This window comes from Nannospalax galili, unplaced genomic scaffold, assembly GCF_000622305.1.
Source record: "Nannospalax galili isolate Female #2095 unplaced genomic scaffold, S.galili_v1.0 scaffold22, whole genome shotgun sequence".
NCBI classification, from domain to species: Eukaryota; Metazoa; Chordata; class Mammalia; order Rodentia; family Spalacidae; genus Nannospalax; species Nannospalax galili.
In genome coordinates, this window is record NW_008347230.1 from 497,298 (window position 1) to 517,979 (window position 20,682).

Below are 20,682 nucleotides of genomic sequence, written 5' to 3' on the forward strand. Positions count from 1 at the left end.
CCAAGCAGGCTCGCGGCTATCCGGACATGGAGAGACTGCGACCCTAACAGCAGGGGTCCCCAACAACTCTATTTGAAGCTTTTATAGTTAATATAATCATTTATATATGATGTTATGATTGTTTTCAAGGCTGTAGATCTAATAGCTACATTACAATAAATATGGAGAAAAAAGGAGCATGACAAAATGACACACAAGAACACAAATTACCAAATCAATGTTATGATTTTTTTTAAACTGTATTTGTTTTTATGAATATAACTGTTTTTGTCTGTTTGCCTGTAAGTGTACCTGTACATACAATGCCGGCAGAGGCCAGAAGAGAGTATTGGATCCCCTGGAACTGGAGTTTCAGACCACTGTTAGCCACTGTGTGGGTGTTGGGAAACAAACCTTAGTCCTCTGCAAAAACAGTCAAGTGCTCTTGACTGTTGAGCCATCTCTCCAGCCCAATCATGATTTATTTTTAAAATTAAATGACATTATTAAAATATTTCTTGTTATTCGTTTACTTTTCCATTAACTTAAAAAAAAAAAAGTAAGGCACTTCATATTGCCTTCTGACTGCCTTCTCTTGCCTATAGCAAGTCAGCCTGGGTTTATCCTGGATGAGTCACAAAGCATTTCAGTTGTATTTTTAGAGGTACAGGGGTACAAAAGAAGTCCTTGATATGGAAACATTTAAAATAGCTTGTGTGGCTTTCTTCAGGAAGAAAGTATGTTGTCCACTGTCAGGACCACCACAGCACCCATTGAATATATAAACATCCATTCTTCAAAATACTTATGGTTCTATATCCTATTATTCAATGTGTAAAATAAAAATGCAACTGCCCTCCACGGAATTTTTTTGGGGGAGTCTTTTTGAGACAGGGTCTCCCTGTAGCCCCAGCTGTCCTGGAACTCACTACGTAGACCAGGCTGGCCTTGAACTCACAGAGATCCGCCTGCCTCTGCCTCCTGAGTGCTGGGATTAAAGACATGTGCCACCACGTCCAGCCCCTCCATAGAATTTTATGGGAAATGGAATCAGTTAGTTAACCTTGTCAAAATGGGCATTTCCCCGCTCCTTCAAAAAGTTATTTAGCTAAGTATAAATAACCAAATTGACTGTGATCCGAAAAAGCACAAACTTCATGAATAATCCCTTTTCTCCTCCTTGCTCTTTATTATTTATTTTTATGTGTATAAGTATATTGCCTGCATGTAAGTGTACCCATGTCCTGCAATGCCCACAGAGGTCAGAAGGCGTCAGATCCCCTGGAACTGGGGTTATGGACTGTTATTATTGCCATATAGGTGTTGGGAATTGAACCCCTGTCCTCTGCAAGAGCAGCTAGTGCTCTTAACCACTGAGTCATCTCTCCAGCCTCTCCTTGTTCTTTTAAAAAATTCAGAAAGTTGAAAATAATTTATGATATACTATATTGCAGTCCAAATTGTAGGTAAGAAAGAAAATTCAAGTGACATGGGAGACTGGAGGTGACTTTTCAAATACCAGTAACTTGCAGGATTTGCAGGTGAATTTTTCAATAGCATTGTTTTAATATTTTCTATAGCATGTGAATGTTTTTCGTTGATGAAACAGAATACATATAACATTAGATTTCAATTATTTGTATTCAACCATTGTTGTTGTTATTGTTGTTTGAGACAGGGTCCCCTTGCAGTCCCAGCTAGCCTGGAACTCACTATGTAGACCAGGCAAGCTTTGAACTCGCAGAGATCCACCTACCTCTGCCTCCCAAGTGCTGGGACTACAGGTGTGCACCACCACACCCAGTCCATTGTTGTATTTTAATATAAAACTTAAGGCTCTTCTTTCAAAATATATCTCAAGGTGAACTCAGTGTTTCACACCAGTAACTGCAGCACAGGACCAGTAACTGCAGCACAGGACAGACCAAGACAGAAGGATCACAAATCAGCTTGAGTTATGTAGGAGAGAGAGAGAGAGAGAGAGAGAGAGAGAGAGAGAGAGAGAGAGAAAAAACGGTGTAAAAGAAAACCAACAAAAACACACTGTGTGTTAAAAGCACTGGCTGCTCTTGCAGAGGACTGGGGTTTGATTCCCAGCACTCATGTGGTGGCTAACAACTGTCTGTAACTCCAGTTCCAGGGGAATCTAACACCCTCTTCTGACTTCCGCAATCATTGCATGACTTGGGTGTACCTACACACATGCAGGCAATACGCTCATATACACTAAAATTAAAAAATACATTAAGAAAGGAAGAAAGAGAAAGAGAGAGAAAGAAAGAAAAGGAAAGAATGAATGAAAGAAAGAAAGAAAGAAAGAAAGAAGAAAGAAAGAAAGAAAGAAAGAAAAAGAAAGAAAGAAAGAAAGAAAGAAAGAAATGGAGGAAGGAGGAGGGAGGGAGGAAGTCAATTTTGAAAATAGTAAAATACTCAATGGGAAGTTTTACTTACTTGGCAGGGAAACTGAAAAGAATACATTTTCACAATTTCAGAGGTGACAAAAAATCTATATTTCAAGTGGTTTCTGATCTTCAAAGGATTTGAAAATTGAATATAATGTTGCATACTCTTAACTAGATTTAAGTTCTATTGGACTATTTAATTACATACTTATGTTGAAAGAACTAATATTTGGTGATGCTTAATATATTGATTAAACTGACCTCCGGCATTTTTTAAATTTAATTTTTAAGTTAGCATGCAAAGTAATGGGTTTTCATAATTTTCATAGGTATTGTCATTACCCTCCTCCTTCTTGCCTCCTGTAACCCAGCCTCCCACCCTCACCGTGCCACCTAACCTGGTATCCTTTTTCCCTCTAAATAGTCCCTTCTATGACTTTGTGTTACATGAATTCTCTCAATATCTGTGGGGCCCTTAAGCTCCCTTACTCCCTCTCATGATGCCCTTTCCAGTTTTGTCGGGGGGGGGGGGGGGGGGGAGAGAGAGAGAGAGAGAGAGAGAGAGAGAGAATTACAATTCTTTCAAAGTAGAGACGAGGAACAAAAACATCTACCCTCATTTTGAGAAGTCACATGATAGGTGTGGGTGTAAACACACATGCAGATATTGATGGTTTTAAGATCTGTTTCATGGCTAATATTTTCTTAAGTAAACATTTTTTAGTTTCCTTTTAAATCCTCAGGCTAGTTTCAGGACCAACGGACTACAGCCGGTTCCGGCTCCTGGTAACCCAGGTGCCCAGGGCAACGCCGGCTTCTGTGGTCCTCCGTGGCCGCTGCAGCTCCGCGTCCTCCAGGGGACTCTGAGGTCTCTCCCACAACATTATTCATTCAACAATCATTTGATCAGCCAGACCAACTCGGGTCTCACTTTCAGCCTTAACACTGGGCAGTATCGCTGCCTTATTGACCCAGTGAGGTGGGGAAGACGAATCTCCGCCACTGCCTGGTAAATACAAGATGCGATCCTCTTATGCATTCAGTTTGTTTGGTTGATTGCTTTGGGGACAGGCTCTCCCCACGTAGCCCAGCCAGGCTATTCTGGAACTTTTACATAGAGCACAGACTGGCCTTGAACTTTAGATTCTCGTGCCAGTGCCTCAGGCTTCGGGATGCTACCACGCCCATCTCAAGAAAGGTGTTTTGGCAAAACCTTAGCCCTGCTCCATCAGTTTAGTCTCCTAGACAGACCTTTACTGGGACGCGTCAAGCCCTTCCCAAGCAGCAGAGGCTTGCAAGCCGTGTTGAGCCTTCGAACCAAAAGCCGGCACCGCTACGAGCGCCTAGGTCTGCAGCATCTCAGCCCGCGCGGGCCTAAGCGCCCAGGCCTGCAGCATCTCAGCTCCGAAGCGTCTGAGCACCCAGGCACGAAGAGGTCGAGAATGGCGCAGGTGCTTTCCAGCATTCAGTATCTCAGTCGGGTCTTTCCATCCAGTGAAGAAGCCAGGTCCTGAGACTCCACCGCGGAACTACAATTCCTAGTACCCGGGCTGCCCGGACTCCCGGAAGCCTATGCTTGGCCGACCGGAAGCAGCTGACAACAGGCCTAGGGTTAATTCAGTAAGAAAAGGGGGGCGGGAAGGGCTGTAGAGTACCTGTCAGTTCGCCACCATGAACGTGGTTTTTGCTGTAAAGCAGTATATTTCCAAAATGATAGAGGACAGCGGGCCCGGTATGAAAGTACTTCTCATGGATAAAGAAACGGTGAGTTTGCTTTTGCTCAATATTTGTGAAGGAAACCCTTCCTTAGAATAGCTGATCTCATTCCATTGTAGGATTTAGCGTTTAATTAATAATGATGGTCAGTTCTCTCTGGAACTGAAAAAGTTGTATAAAGCTTTCCCAGTGAGTTTGCAGTCTAAATGGCTCTAACCCGTGCCGAGAGACTTCTTGTACCTGAAACAATGCCTCTGTCAAGAAATCACTAATGTGTGAGACAGAGAGCACTCAAGTTGTTTTTAAAATAAACTGTTGGGGTTGAAGCTGCAAGGACAGGTTAATTTGTTGGCTACAACCTTAAAGAAAAACCTTAAAGGCAGTGAAAAAAATCCTTTTGAAGTTTATGCATTGTTCTTGTTCAGAGAGCATGGTTTTCATTTTAGTACATTACGACCTGTTTTGGATAATCAGAAAATGTCATTCCATTTATTAACATTTACATTACCCAGCTAAGTATTAATTTTTAAAAGGCTTAAATATCGACCCTTGTTTTCATTAGTCTGGACTAGCATAATGTTGATTAATTCTTTTTCTTTCTAGACTGGTATAGTGAGTATGGTCTACACACAATCAGAGATTCTTCAGAAGGAAGTATACCTCTTTGAACGCATTGATTCTCAAAATCGAGAGATCATGAAACACCTCAAAGCAATTTGTTTCCTTCGACCTACAAAGGTACTACAAAGGTTGAACTGCCATCTCCCCAAACAGATGCAGAACATTGAAATCATTAAGAAGGCAAAATAAATTTGTATTATCATTCGTGGCACCATAATTATCCTGTTTTGTCAGAGTTGTAACCTATGTCCTTTTCCTTTCCTTACCTCAATTCACCCTGTCAAGATATCTGTTAGGTTAACAGCTATTCCCAAAGCCACTAACTCCTAGAACCTACATCACTTTATTCCTGGAGTGACCACCATACCTAGCACTGAACGTCTTTACCATTTAATCTTTTAATCTTGAGCCTTTACCATTTTATTCACATCTATGCTTAGGAACCTATGGTGACTTGATTTTTCTCCTTTGATTACATCTTGTGACCTAGCAGTAAAAAATCCTCCTTTTGCTAGTTTGGTCTTCCCTTACATATTTAACTTTCATGTGCCCCAGTTCTGGTCCTGCATTATAGCCAACTGGTCCTAATATCATTCCTCCACATACTTATTCCTGTCCCTTATTTGTTTGTTGTCGATCTCTAAAAGTTCTTCAGCTATTTGCCAGTTTTTGTCCATCTCCTTACAAATCTGGCATCAGTGCCAGATTTCTTTTTTTTTTTTTTTTTGAGACAGGGTCTCCCTGTAGCCCCAGCTGGCCTGGAACCCACTGTGTAGACCAGGCTGGACTTGATCTCACAGAGATCCACCTGTGTACAACACTATACCTGCCTTCTTTCCATTTTTTAAACTTTTTTTGGAGGGTGGGGTGGGGGAGCATGTGCTGCAACATGCATATGGAGGTCAGAGGACAACTTGTAGGAGTTGGTTCTCTCTTTCTACCATATGGTTCCCAGATACCAAACTCAGGTTGTAGTTGTCAGCTTGGAGGCAGGTGCTGGTACCTGTTGTGCTGGTTCACTGGCTCCCTTCAGTGCCTTCTTTAAAAATACTTTCTGCTGGGCGTGGTAGCTCATGCCTTTAATCCCAGCACTTGGGAGGCAGAGGCAGGTGGATCACTGTGAGTTCAAGGCCAGCCTGGTCTACATAGTAAACATAGTAAGTTCCAGGCCAGCTGGGGCTACAGGGAGACCCTGTCTCACCAACTCTGTGAAGCTGGGTCAATTTTATTATTTACACATATATATTATTTTATTTTCTCTGTATGAGTGTATTGCCTGCATGTAGGTAGGTGCACCCATGTCACGCAGTGCTTGTGGAGGTCAGAAGAGGGTGTTGGATCTCCTGGAACTGAAGTTATAAATGGTTATTAGCCGCCATGTGAGTGCTGGGAATTGAACCTGGGTCCTCTGCAAAAGCAGCCAGTACTCATAACCACTGAGCCATCTCTCCAGCCCCCTTCAATATATATTTTTTATTGAATGTTTGTACATTTTATTGAATGTTTGTACATTTCATAGCATACATCTTAGTCATATTTAGATACTGTCCCCTATTTGCACCCCCACCCATACTCCACCTACCAGATTTCAGTTATTCTGTCATATATGTTAAGGCCTATGGAGTCAAGTGTGTGTACCCAAATGTCCCTCAGTGTGAGTTCGTTCATTCATTGGAGCCTGGTTAGCCTATCTAGCATCACTCCCTTAAAGAAGTCCAACTCTCTCTCTTGCCCAGCAGTGATCAGCTACCAATAGTTCCTCAGCTAAGATTAGGGCTTTTTACCCATTTCCCCAGATCTATGTTGGGTTTTGTCTGATTGAGTTTGCATGGGTCTTGTGCATGCTCTCACTATTGCTGTAAGTTCATATGAGCAAGTTCCCAGAGTCCTAGAAGAGTCTGTTTCTTTATGGTTCTGCACCACCCCTGGCTCTTAACAATCTTTCCACCTCCTCTTCTGCAATGGTCCTTGAGCCCTGGGTGGGGAAGGTTTAATATAGGAGTCCTATCCAGGAACATTAATTTTTTTTAATATTCTCTCTCTCCCTCCTTCCCTCCCTCCCTCCTTCCCTCCCTCCCTCCTTCCTCTGAGGCAGGGTTTCTGGAACTCATTTTAAAGACCAGACCTCAAATTTGTGGCATTCTACCTGCCTCTGCCTCCTGAGTGCTGGGATTACATGTATCTGCCACCATCCCTCACTTTTATATTCTCTTGATTCATATTTATGTTCCTCAGTTCTAATGTACTTTAATCGTGTTTGTACATTATGTACTTCCCAAAAATGAAAAGTTGATTATGTCACCCTGCTTGAAATCACTGACCGACTTCCTCTTGTTGCCTGCAAAGTGCAGTGTGGTCTAGTCCTAGAACTTTTTGAGCCTCTTTTGACACTCTATCCAAACCCCCCCACCCCCCCACCCTTTCTGGCCTCTGCACATACTCACAGGCATGCACACCCACAGGCATTTATACAATGTATACACACACAAATATTTTTTAAAAAACAAAATGTATATAACAAAGATATATATTTTTTTTTTCTTTTTTTGGTGTTTTTGAGACAGGGTCTCCCTGTAGCCCCAGCTGGCCTGGAGCTCACTGTGCAAAACAGGCTGGCCTCAAACTCACAGAGATTCACCTGCCTCTGCCTCCTAAGTGCTGGGTCTAAAGGCATACTCCACCACATCTGGCCTAAATGACAATTTTAAAAACTTTTCCCAATAAATAGGCAATGTGTATTTCCTGTTTGTTTACTTGTTTGTTTTTAGACAGGATCTGGCAGTGCAGCCCAGATCTAACCTCAAACTCACCATCCTGCTTCTGCCTCCTGAGTGAGCACCATCATCCCCAGTTGCAATGAATATTTCCTAAAACTATTTTTAATACTGTAATGAAATGTGATTAAAAAAATTTTAAATGATGCATCATATTTAGTTTGAGGGCCCAATTTATATTGAAATTTCCAAGCTGGAGAGATGGCTCAGTGGCTAAGACCACTAACTACTCTTGCAAAAAACCTGGTTCAATTCCTGGCACCCACATGGTGGCTAACAACTGCCTGTAACTCCAGTTTCAGGGGATTTGACACCCCCTTCTGACCTCCATGGGCATTGTAGAACACAGGTGTACTTACATACATGCAGTCAGTACATGCATACACATAAAAAACAAAATTAAAATAATAAAATATATTGAAATTTACCACATTTTAGTACTAAAAAAATAGATGAAATGCGCATTAGGATATTCTGTGATTAGAATTGTGATGTTTTGACAAGATAAAAAGAACTGTTGGGAAAATAAAAAAGAACTGTTGGGGTGGGAAGGGAGATGCTGGCAAGATGGCTCAATGGTTAAGACCGTATACTGCTCTTACAGAGGACCTAAGTTCCTTTCCTAGCACCCATCTGGATGGCTTACAACTGCCTGTGACTAGCTCCAGGGATCTGATTCCTATGGTCTCCACAGGCACTTGCACTCATGTGCATGTACCTTGACACAGACACACATAGTCTTTAAAAATCTTGATTTTTTTTTTGCGTCTAACATTTGTTATTCTGTTTTTTTAAATGTAATTATTGAAAGGGCCTTTGCCTGATATTTGTAAATGCTTCACAAACATTGCACGTGTGTACTCTTAGATCTCAGTTGAATTAGTTAATTGAATATATTAGCTAAATTTAATATAGTTAATTATATTTTCTCTTGTTTTTAATGAACTATACACATTTTGATGTCCTAAATAAGAAATCTGGTCAGATGAATACAGTTTACTGACAAGTAGCTTGAGGCAAATTTGCAAAAGTAATAGCAATTTTATGTTGTATTTTAACATGTATCCTTTGTAGTTTCATCTTAATTTGACCAAGATAATGCAGTTATATGTATAATATTGAATCATGTATAATATTCTAACCATTATATTTAATGTATTTCTTTTTTGAGTTTAAAATGTGTTTATTGAAGAATATTTTTAGGAAAGAGGCACTTTTGATTTGTCATTTTTAAAAAGTACATTTCTTTATGCTGTAGAATAAAAGTAATATAAAGAAGACAGAGTTAAGCTGCTTTCTGTGGAACTGTCGGAGAGTACAGAACAGTGTTGTCATTTTTGTAAAGTTAGAATAAGTTAAGAAAAAGTCTCTTCTATGTTCTCCTCAAAAAGCAATGAATAATAACAGAAGAGGGCATTAAAAAAGCCATTTTTTCCCCTCTATTCATTCGGTAGTATTGGAGCCAGTATTTTTACCATCACAGGCTACAATTTTCACTTTGTCCACTTTAATAAGCTCTGTCACTTCTCTGAATTCAACATCATTCAATACAAAAGTCCAGACATTATCGCAGAATCTGTCTGTATTTAGAGAGCCCCTGAAATTGACTCTGTTCCTGACCCTCTAGCCAATGCTGAATTTTTAACTGTATCAAACTGAAGTAGAACTCGAAGGGCAAGTTGGGGGGTGATCTGTTGAGACTGTATGAGCTCATCAAGGCTCTCTTGAAGACTGTTTCCCAAAGTTGTATTTCTGTATAACTGATATTCCATGGCTTAGAAGGAAGCCAATGCTTTGTCTTTAGAATTGCATTGATGTCCTGAGGAAAGGCGCTGGTTGCCGCTGCCCTTGCAGAGCCGGGCCTGAGCCGGAGCCCCTGGGCGGCCAGTACGCGACTGCCTCAGCCGTGGAAATTTTAATGTATTTCTTGTTTATTCCCAGCCTTCATTGCCCAATATAGGTATAGTCTTGACCTTAGAATACAGTTACTTCATCTGGTATGTGAAGCACATTTTAAATTTTCCAATAATCTTATATAGCCACTCCCTATATAAGCCACTCTGAGTAAATCAATCAGTGGATGGTGCTTAGTACTTTAACTTTTTTTTTTTCTCATTTATTTATGTGTGTATGCAAGTGGGAAGGTCAGAGGTCAGTTCTCTTCACCATATTCATCCTGGGAGTGGAACTCAGGTAGTCAGTCTTGATAACAAGTGCCTTTACCTACTGAGTCATCTCCCCAGCCCTGTACCTTTTTTACTTAAGCAACTCTGCTCATATTTTGTTTGTTCTTTATTTTCTAGGAGAATGTGGATTATCTGATTCAGGAGCTCCGAAGACCCAAATATAGCATCTATTTTATTTGTAAGTATGTTAGTTCACTTTTAGTCATGTATGTATATCTCAGCTGGTTCTAGCCATTGAGGACCTCACCCCACTAAATTTGCAAATCCATCACTTTAAAGCTTGTTTGATTAGTGACTTTCAGAATATTATGGCCAGCACTCCTCTTTCTGAGAGCTAAATATAATTTCCATTCATTGCTTAGATAAAAAGGTTTTTAAGTTTCGCCTTGCTTTTTAAGCTGATTTGTAAGCCCAAAAGTATAAGTAACCAAATTTCATATTCTAACTCCACCAAAATGTTTACTTATTCCTGGGTTTCTCTTACTAATTACAGTATAGACACTAATACTTTAGGGAAGTGGCTATATAAGATTATTGGAAAGTTAAAAATGTGCATCACATACCAGATGAAATGGTCTCACTTCTCTCTGCTGTTTTCATAGGTGCATGAAGTACAAATCACCAAGCAATTGTCTCTTCTGTAGGGAGTGCCTAGGGCAGGTCTGGAAAGAGGGAGGTCTGTGGTTGCTTTGCCTAGCTAACGGGACTTTTCTAGTTCTGCTATGGGAGTTACAGCTACTCTCCTCTAGATGTCAGTGTTGGTCTTTGTAGGATTAGTTCAGTGTCTGAAACCAGTTCCAAAACGAACCAAACAGCACACCGAAAGCAGTACATTTGAGAGGTTTTCTTTTGTTTTGTGTTGTGTTGTGTTTTATTGGTTTCTTTGACAGAATCTCACCTTGTAGCCCAGCTGGCCTGGAACTCACTATACAGACCAGGCAGTGGCTTAAACTTACAGAAATCTGTAAGCAGATTAAAGGTGTACATAACTATGCCCAGCTCAGAGTTTTTGAACTTATTGAAAAGCTTTACAATTTTAGGGTTTAGACCATTGTCTAAGATATACATGTTTTTCAACACATACTATTCAATAATGATGCCAAAAATTAACATTTGTAGTAAGGACGCTCTATTTTATAAAGAGTCGTCACATATTTTATTTCATTTGAGCCTTTACCACACCCACCAGGTAAAAATCTTTATTTATTTGTTTGTTTGTTTATTTATTTATTTATTTATTTTTGTCTTTTTGAGACAGGGTCTTTCTGTATCCCCAGCTGACCTGGAACTCACTATATAGACCAGGCTGGCCTCGAACTCACAGAGATCCACCTGCTTCTGCCTCCTGAGTGCTGGGATTAAAGGCATGTGCCACCACGCCTGGCTAAAAATATTTTTTAATAGTTTCTTATCCCTATTTTTTATTTGTTTTGAGTTTGAGTTAATAGTCATAGTTTTTATTTTTTAAATTAAACCATTTTAAAAATTAATTGTAGATTCACATGTGCTGTGGTTTGTCTCTCCAAAACCCAAGTTGAAATTCAATTTCTATTATGAAATATTAAGAGATGGGACTTTTTTTTCTTTTTTTGAGGCAGGGTCTCCCTGTAGTCCCAGCTGGCCTTAAACTCACAGAGATCCGCCCACCTCTGCCTCCCAAGTGCTGGGATTAAAGGTATGCGCCACCATGCCCAGCAAGAGATAGGACTTTTAAGAGGTAGTTAATCTACTCCTTTTTAAAAAACATTTATTATTTTTATTTTATGTGTATGATGTATTGACTACATGTAGGTAAGTGCACCTGTGTCATGCATTGTCGGCAGAGGTCAGAAGAGGCTGCCAGATCCCCTGGCGTTACAGACAGTTGTTAGCTGCCATGTGGGTGCTGGGATTCAAACCTGGGTCTTCTGCAAGAACAGCCAGTGTTCTAAACCACTGAGCCACCTCTCTGGCCCTGTTAATTTGCCGTTATGATTGCTGTACTAGTGTGTTAAGAATGAGTCTGCTGTAGAAGGCTTGGTCACCTTGCCTCTTAACATATGTTCCCTGAGCTGCCTCTAGACTCTCAGTAAGAAAGTCCTCACAAAATTCAGCCCTTAGACTAGGCCCTTTGGAACAGAACTGTGAGCCAAAATAAATCTTTTTTCTTCAACTTACCCAGACAGAAGTATTGTATTAGCAGCAGAAGGCAAACTAAATCAGCATATAGTTATGAAAAAGTACAGAGATCCCATAAACCTTTACCACTTCCCCCTGGTGCAGCATCTATATGACAGTGTGGTATCTCAACCAGGCTATTAACAGTGGTACAATCAAGCAGCAGAGTCTTTTGCCCCATAAGTGTCTCTTATATTGATTGCTCTTTTGTTATGTTAAAGGCATGTACTACCACACCTGGCTCCTATCTCTCCCTAAGAAAAATTTTTAAAAGTTTATTTGTATTTTTAAAAATTTATTATTTTTTATATGTATGAGTATATTGCCTGCATGTCAGAAGAGGGCTTCAGATTCCCCTGGAACTGGAGTTAAGAACGGTTCATAGCTGTCATGTAGGTGCTGGGAGTCGAACTTGGGTCCTCTGCAAGAGCAGTCAGTGCTCTTAACCACTGAGCCATCTCTCTAGCCCTCCTAAAATTTATTTTTATTTTTATGTATATGAGTGTTTTGCCTCCATGTATATAAGTATACCATGCATGCAGTGACCACGGAGGCCAGAAGAGGGTGTTGGATCCCCTGGAACTGAGTTACTGACAGTTGTTAGCTGTCCTGTGGGTGCTGAGAACTGAACTTGGGTCTTCTGCAAAAGCAACAAGTGCTCTTAATTGCTGAGCCATCTCTCCAGCTCTAGGACTGGTGTTTTTCATTCAGCATAACCCTTGGGTTGTACATATCAATTAATTTCTTTTTATTGCTGAGTAGTATTCCATTGTGTGTTCATTTAACTATTCACCATTGAAGAACATCTGATCTGTTTCCACTTTTACTTTTTCAGATAGAGCTGATATAAATCTCTGTTAATGGCTTTTGTGTGAACATGGTCTTCATTTCTTTGGAATTAAATCATGCCCATTAGCACAAGTACTGGGTAACATGGTAGTCACACGTTTAATGACTAAGAAACTGATAAATGTTTTCCAGAATAACTGTACCAATTTACATTTCTACTGGCAGTATATGAGTAATTGTATTGCTACAGTCATTTGATAGTGGCTTTTTTAGCCAATGTGATGGGTGTGTAGTCATCCTAGTATTTTTTAGTCTGATTACCAGGTATAGTCTGTTTTGTATATGTGTGATCTTTGTTTTCCCTGTGTTTCTGGTTTCTTGTTTGTTTTGTTGGTTGGTTGGTTGTTTGGCTTGGTTTTTGTGTTTTTGAGACAGGGTCTCCCTGTAGCCCCAGCTGGCCTGGAGCTTGCTATGTAGACCAGGCTGGCCTTGAACTCACAGAGATCTGCTTGCCTCTGCCTCCCAAGTGCTGGGATTAAAGGTGTGCACCACCACTCTCATCTCCCTGTGTTTCTGAATTTAAGTAAATATATAATAGAATCATGGTTTTGCTGAGTCTCTCTTCTAAGAATTGAATTGTAGTAAAAGACCCTTCTTCTAAAGAATGTTCTTTCATGTAGTAGTTGAGATTAACAAAAGATAATAAATCTACTGTTTATAAAGATTACCTGATATAGGGTATAAATATATATATAGCAGGAAAAAAATTATGTTAGTACTAAATCCTATAAAGTATAAACTGTTGAAAATCTTAGGGCATGACAATCAGTTTCAGAATTTTATTTGGTTGAAGTAAACTAAAATAAATTTTTATATAGTAATTTTATCATTATAGACTTTTAGAACAATTTAAGTTAGCACTAGACTGACCTATTTTAACCTCATTTTTAATAATTTTAGGTCTACTGGCATCTCTTAATTTAAAAATGTATTATGGAAAATCTTAAATGTATATAAGTAAAATAGTATGATAAATGCCAGTGTACCCAACACCTAGTTTCAACAATTACTGCACCATACCCAGTCTTGTTTGAGCTATGGTCCCATCTTCTCCCCCACCAATATTATTAGTAGTAGTAGTAGTAGTAGTAGTAGTAGTAGTAACAATAATAATTCTTGGTCTTTTTGAGACAGGGTCTCCTGGTAGCCTCATCTGGCCTGGAACTTACTATGTAGAGCAGGATGGCCTTGAACTCACAGAGATCCTCCTGTCTCTGCCTCCCAAGTGCTAGGATTAAAGGTGTATGCCCCTATGCCCGGCTCCCACCAATATTATTCTGAAACAAATCTAAGATGTCATATAATTTCATCTGTAGATACTTCTTTTTCCTAATTTTTATTTTTTTAATTGAATTTTCCTGATTTTCAAACAATATAATTTGATGGTATTTAGATCATGCCCGCATTCACACCTCCCTTGTTGCCCCCCCACCCAATTTAGTATGCTGTATTATAAATAATAAGGCTTGTAGAGTCTAACTTGTGTCCCTAAATGTCCTTCAGTGTGGGCCTATCCACTGGGGCCTGGTTAGCCTGCCAAGAGTCCCATTCTTGAAAGAGACTGACTCTGCCCCTCCCAGATGCCATCAGTTGCCACACTTTCTTTAGGTGGGGTTGGAGCTCTTTACCCAAGCCTCACATCTCTTCTGCTATTTTTTCTGGTTTGAGCTTGCATGGGATTTGTGCATGCTGTCACCATTGCTGTGAGTTCATATGAGTAACTGACCAGCTGTCTGAAAAGTTTCTGTTTCCTTGTGGTCATTTACCACCTCTTACAGTCTTTCTACCCCCTCTTTTGAATGATCCTTGAGCCTTGGGAGGCAGATGTTTGATATAGGTGTCCTATTCAGGGGTAAGCACTCTGCAGTCTCTTGTTCTCTTCACATTGACCATTGTGGGTTTCAGTGTTAAGCACCATCTGGTCCATAAGGAAACTTCTCTGGTGAGAGTTGAAAGATGCATTAACCTAATAAAGCACAGAAGCTGTATACTAACTGATGCACTGTATAGTTGTCAGAGATTTTTTTTTCTCTTCAACATCCAGGTGTCCCATAGAAAGGCTCAGCTCGCAGATTCCCCACCAACCAGAGAACTGACGTCTCTCCAGACCAGCAACACCTCATTCCCCGTAGATATTTCAATATGCATCTTTAATGGAGACAAATTCATTTAAAACAATGCCATTGTTACATCCAAATAAAAATTAAAAGTAATTCCTATTTTCTTTTTTTAACATTTTATTTATTATCTTTATTTTATATGTATGAGTATTTTGCCTTCATGTATGTAAGTGCACCATGTGCTACAATGCCTGCAGAGGCCAGAAGAGAGCATTAGATCCCTTGGAACTGGACAGTTGTTAGCTGCTATGTGGGTGCTGGGAATTGAACTTTTTCTTTTTATAAAGCTTTTTTTTTTTTTTTAATGTGTATGCGTGTATTGCCTGCATGTAGGTAAGTGCACCCGTGTCGTGCAGTGCCTGCAGAGGTCAGAAGAGGCTGTCAGATCCCCTGGGACTGGAGTTACAGACAGTTGTTAGCTGCCATATGGGCCCTGGGATTCAAACCCAGGTCTTCTGCAAGAACAACCAGTGTTCTTAACTGCTGAGCCATCTCTCCAACCCCAGCAGCAAGTGTTCTTAACTCCTGAACCATCTCTCCAGCCCCATGATTCCTATTTTCAAGCACTCCATTCAGTGTTCAGATTTCAAATTCTGTTGTGTCTCTTTTTCCCCCATTGTTTGTTTGAACCAAGATCAAAATACAGTCCACATGTTGGAACTGACTGGTCAGTATGTTGTTTCCTTAGATCTTCTTCACACAGCTTATTCATTGAGGAAGCCAGTAACTTTTCTGTACCCTGACTCTGTACCCTGATTACATCTCTAAATTTGTAAGAGAATTTGGAATCTTAATGGATTAAGTTTTAGTTTCTTTTTGGCAAGAATACTAAATAGGTGATGTATGATTTCATGAATGGTTTCTTCCTTGTGATATTACCAGGTGTTATTGTTCAGTGCTCACACCGGTCCATCTGTTGATTCACTAGGAGTTGGGAGTAGGAGGGAGTTGATATTCTGTCATTAACATTTAGTGTTTGTTTTTAGATGAAATGTTTCTATAAAAAATTTCCCTCATTTTTTATTTGGTGCAGTTTACACATAGAAGAGAGGGTAAAATTTTCCTTCATTCCCTATATTTACAATATTTAATGATTTGATTCTGTGGTGCTAATGTCTATAATGATGCTGTTTTTTTAAAGCATTACTTTCTGGATTTTAGTATATTTGTGCTACTGATTTCAACTTGAAGGCCTGTGGCTTTGATACCACAATATTTACTAAACTTCACTTACTCATTAGACTTTAACTATCAGGCCTGTTTAAGTCTAATTGCAGCAAAGCTGATGTACTTTGAGTCAAAATGCAATTTTTATATCTGTTTCAGATTTCAGTAATGTGATCAGCAAGAGTGATGTTAAGTCGTTAGCCGAAGCTGATGAACAGGAAGTTGTGGCTGAAGTTCAGGTAAACATGTGGAGCCTGTAACACATCTCTTGTGACTCTTCAAAAAGTTTAGTCTAAAAATAGGAAGGTGCTGTCTTATCAGACCAAATAAATGTGCCAGACTAAGAAAGTCTGGAAGTGGTATTAAATTGGATAGAAACAGAATTAAAGGAATCAGTGGGAAGAATCAGAGTGGGTTGATGAACTGGCAGGAAGGTTTCACAGGGTTAGTGATGGAGTCAGATATGTATGTTCTGCGTTAGTTTTATCAGTCTTACTTTAAAACCTTCAATGAGACTATGCTGATTGGAAGAGAATTGGAATCGTTATGAGCAAGGTTTTCAATGTTCTGTTTTAAAAAGATTCATGTTTTGGTAGCTAATAAACAGACCTTGTCATTTTGAAAGTCCTAAGGATTTATTTTGTATGCTATATAATATAGCACATTAGTACATATTATGTTACCCTTCCCTTCTTGAATAGTTAGGTGTTCTTGAATATATCATAAAATTTGAATATATTTGTCACCTACATGAAGAATACTGTCTTCACAGGCTGCAAATAAACTAGTTTTGAATTTTTCAAAAGAATATGCTAGGTAATAAACATGTAAAAATAATGATCTATTTGGAATCATATTCTCCTTCCCAAGAGTATATTGGACAGCAAAGTTCCTTTTTAGCAAGTGTAATATAACATTGTGTATCCTATAGCAGTGTTTGATTTTTACTAATTCCTAAATACATTGATGTGTGCACTTCTAAAACTTTTTTTCTTTTTTGAAACAGGGTCTCCCTGTAGCCCCAGCTGGCCTGGAACTCACTATGTAGACCAGGCTGGCCTTGAACTCATAGAAATCCACCTGCCTCTGCCTCCCAAGTACTGGGACTACAGACATGCGCCACCACGCCTAGCCCACTTCTACAATTTTTTAAAAGAAGATTTATCATTATCTTTGGTGTTTTGTATTTATTTTAATTCCCCCACTGCTACTCAATTATTATTTGAACATTTTTGTGCCTCTTTTACACCTCATGTAGCCATTTGATTATGTCACTTGATACAATTGCAGTTTATTATCAGCTGACCTTGATGCTTTCTTTGCAGGAATTTTATGGTGATTACATTGCTGTGAATCCACATTTGTTTTCCCTCAATATTTTGGGTTGCTGTCAGGTATGGAAGGAAAGGATTTTCAAAATAAGTTAATCAAGTGGGAGTTAATTCATCAAGTAATTGGGGTTAACAAAGAGGAAATTAAAGTGTTTTCTTTTACTATATTTTAACAAAAGGGTCGAAACTGGGATCCAACCCAGCTATCCAGAACAACTCAAGGACTGACGGCGCTTCTTTTATCTCTGAAGAAGTGCCCCATGATTCGTTATCAGCTTTCTTCAGAGGCAGCAAAGAGACTTGCAGAATGTGTTAAGGTATAGTATTCACTGTTCTGGTTCTAGAACCTCAAGGCTAGTCATTTTCCTGTCATGGTTAAGAAACTATCAGAAATGTTTTCTCTATAGCAAAAGAGAATATATGTTGTTTTTATTGGCAAAGAAGTAGGGCTATATAATTCAAAATAAGAAAAAAAAGCAATAAATTAGTGCTAAGACCCATAGGTTTAATGTAAGATATAGTCACAGCTATTTAAGATTTTTGGGTTCAGCTAAACTACTGTGAAATAGAGTTTCAAATCCAAATTTCTTTTTTGTTTAGTTTTGTTTTATTTTGTGGTGGTTTTGTTTGAGACAGAGGCCCCTGTTGCCCCAGCTGGTCTGGAACTCACTATGTAGACCAGGCTGGCTTCCATCTTGCAGATATCTTCCTGCCTCCGCCTCACAAGTGTTGAGACTAAAGGTGTAGGCTATTATGCCCAGCAAGTCCTAACTTCTTAAATATAAAACTTTATGAAGCGTTTGAACCTGTTTATAAAATGCTTGTGAGGGTGGGGAAAACTGCTACATGTTTCTTACTTATTTCCTATTTTAAGTATCTCTATCTGCAGCCAAGTGGTTGACCAAACCGTTCTTTCCTTTCACTTACAGCAAGTGATAACCAAAGAATATGAACTGTTTGAATTCCGGCGGACAGAGGTTCCTCCATTGCTGCTTATTTTAGATCGCTGTGATGATGCCATCACCCCACTCCTCAACCAGGTGCAGAGCCCTTTGTTAGCATAAAAAAGATGATTTTAAGTGGCATTCATCAAAATGTAAATATGGAGATAGTGTCCATTTTATTCACCTCTTTGATTTCAGCTCTTCTTGGGTTTTGCCTGTATTTTCTGGTGTTTTGGTGTCACTATTTTTCCAGTCATGCCGTTGCTGACACCTGCTTCTGCTTACTTTTCCTCTCTCTGCCACTCCCACGCCTAGTCAAGGCAGTTTCTACATTGTGGATTTGGATTTCCAGTGTTTCGTTCTGTCCACTCTTTTCTGGCCTTTTTTTCTCTTGTGTTGGTGTAACCCTAATCTCTTGCAGTAATAGTGAAATAGACAATTTTATTCATTAATTTCTATAAAACCAGTGTTGTTAAATTGCAACTCCCAACTTAAATTACAACTTCTGGCCTAAAAATCTTTGTTAGTTCCCATTTGCCTACTGGGTTTAAAATGAACTCTTGAATTTGGCATCCAAGAACCTTTACAACAGTTCACTGCTACATAGATGCTATGTGGTTCCTTGCCATCATGCTTTTAATGTGACCTTTGTCTACACTCTGGAATGTCTGGAATGCCTCCTCTTCCCCTCTTCACCTATCAAAATATTTCTCCCTTGAAAGCACTCAAAAACCACATAACATCTCTGTACAGACTGTTCTTTAGTCAGGCGTGGTTTCTTCTCCCTAAGAATCATTATAAAACTTTGTCTCCATTGTGTTTGTTGCTGCACTTGCCAAATTGTACCTTTGTTTTCACACTGTCCCAGCTTATTTGTTCCTTTAAGGCAGGCCTGTGGCCCCCAGAATTCTTCTGCAAGTATAAGCATAGTTCTTTGCATGCAGTTCTGTTCTCTTGGCAGTGATTTTGGGTTTAGAGAGGAAGGTGTAATCTATCGTCTCAGTTTCTTCTCATCTCATAATGTTACTGCCAAGACTGATTTGCTGTGGGATAACTCTTCTCCAAAGTACGAGGTGACCCTGTATTCTTAAAATCCAAAAGTCATGTCTGTTCACCACAGAAACTTTTGATAATATAAAAAAGTGGAAAGACTAGGGACTGGAGAGGTGGGTCAGTGATTAAGAGCACTGGTTTCGTTCCCAGCACCCACGTGGTGGCTAACAACTATCCATAGCTCCAATTCCAGGGGATTCAATGCCCTCTTTTGGCCTCTGCAAGCACCAGGCATGCACATGGTGCATATACATACATGCAAAACACTCATTTTCATCTTTTTTGAAAAAAATCTTTTTAAAAAATAGAAAGAAAAATAATTACCTATAATTCTGTATCCCAAAGAAAAGCAACCATTTATTCAACAAATTTCACTGAGAACCTATTATGTGCTATGTATTGAATTATGTATTGAATATAAGAGGTTAAAAGATAGAATCTCTGTCCTCAAAGAACCTATGGTCCAATGCGAAAAAGAGAAGACAGATTTTGCTTTTACAGTAAGTGCTTTGGTAGAACTACAGAAGCTACTGTCCACAGAAGCATAAAGTTTTTGTTATATGTACTGTAAATGCCATAATGGTTCTTACTCATTCAAGGATTCCTTTGGTAAATCTTTTAGGAAATAAAGCACCTTCTTTTGGGCTGGAAACATGGCTCAGCAGTTAAGAGCATTTGCTGCTTTTGCAGAGGAGTCAGGCAGCTCAAAGCAGCATGTAAATAAAAATAAATAAAATTTAAAGCACCTTTTATTATCTCAAAGTTTTTCTTGACCTAGTTTGTTTAATATAAATGTATATACAGCTGGGCATGGTGGTGCACGCCTTTAATCCCAGCACTTGGGAGGCAGAGGCAGGTGGATCTTTGTGAGTTTGAGGCCAGCCTGGTCTACATAGTGAGTTCCAGGATAGCTGGGGCTACAGAGAGACCCTGTCTCAAAAAGACCAAAAAAAAAAAAAAAAGATAAATGTATATACATAAATAGTTCTAGCATTTGGATTCTAGATTTAGAAATATTTTCTGGAAAATATTTAGTTTTGTAAAAATTCATTCTCCAGAAATAGTGAGAAGGCAAACTTGGGGCATTTCTCCTTTTTACTTTTTTTTTTTTTTGAGACAGGGTCTCCCTGTAGCCCCAGCTGTCCTGGAACTTGCCTTGTAGACCAGGCTGGCCTTGATCTCACAGAAATCTACCTGCCTCTGCCTCCAAGTCTGGGATTAAAGGTAAGTGTGCCACCATGTCTTTTTTTTTCCTTTTTCTTTTTGAGATGAAGTCTTGCTATGTAGCTCAGGCTGGCTTCAAAATCGTTGAAATTCTACTACTTGAGCTCCCCAGCACTTAGATGGCAGGTGTACGCCCCCCACGCCTTGCTCTAAGTAATT

The 20,682-nt window shown here is 39.4% G+C and overlaps 1 protein-coding gene and 1 pseudogene across 2 annotated transcripts in view; one reads left to right on the forward strand and one right to left on the reverse strand.

Moving 5' to 3' along the window:
• The first annotated feature begins 2,964 nt into the window (after window positions 1–2,964).
• Window positions 2,965–20,682, forward strand: part of Vps45 (vacuolar protein sorting 45 homolog) — a 65,219-nt gene continuing 47,501 nt past the window's right edge. Inside the window, exons 1-7 of the mRNA XM_008843734.3 lie at window positions 2,965–4,145; window positions 4,701–4,835; window positions 9,796–9,856; window positions 16,131–16,210; window positions 17,297–17,365; window positions 17,482–17,619; window positions 18,232–18,342. Coding sequence (XP_008841956.1) covers window positions 4,053–4,145; window positions 4,701–4,835; window positions 9,796–9,856; window positions 16,131–16,210; window positions 17,297–17,365; window positions 17,482–17,619; window positions 18,232–18,342 — 687 coding nt within the window. The 5' untranslated portion in view covers window positions 2,965–4,052. The remainder of the gene's footprint in view (window positions 4,146–4,700; window positions 4,836–9,795; window positions 9,857–16,130; window positions 16,211–17,296; window positions 17,366–17,481; window positions 17,620–18,231; window positions 18,343–20,682) is intronic.
• LOC103742660 lies at window positions 8,930–9,305 on the reverse strand (annotated as a pseudogene). Its single transcript, XR_003851215.1, has one exon. The product of XR_003851215.1 is annotated as a transcription initiation factor IIA subunit 2 pseudogene (transcript).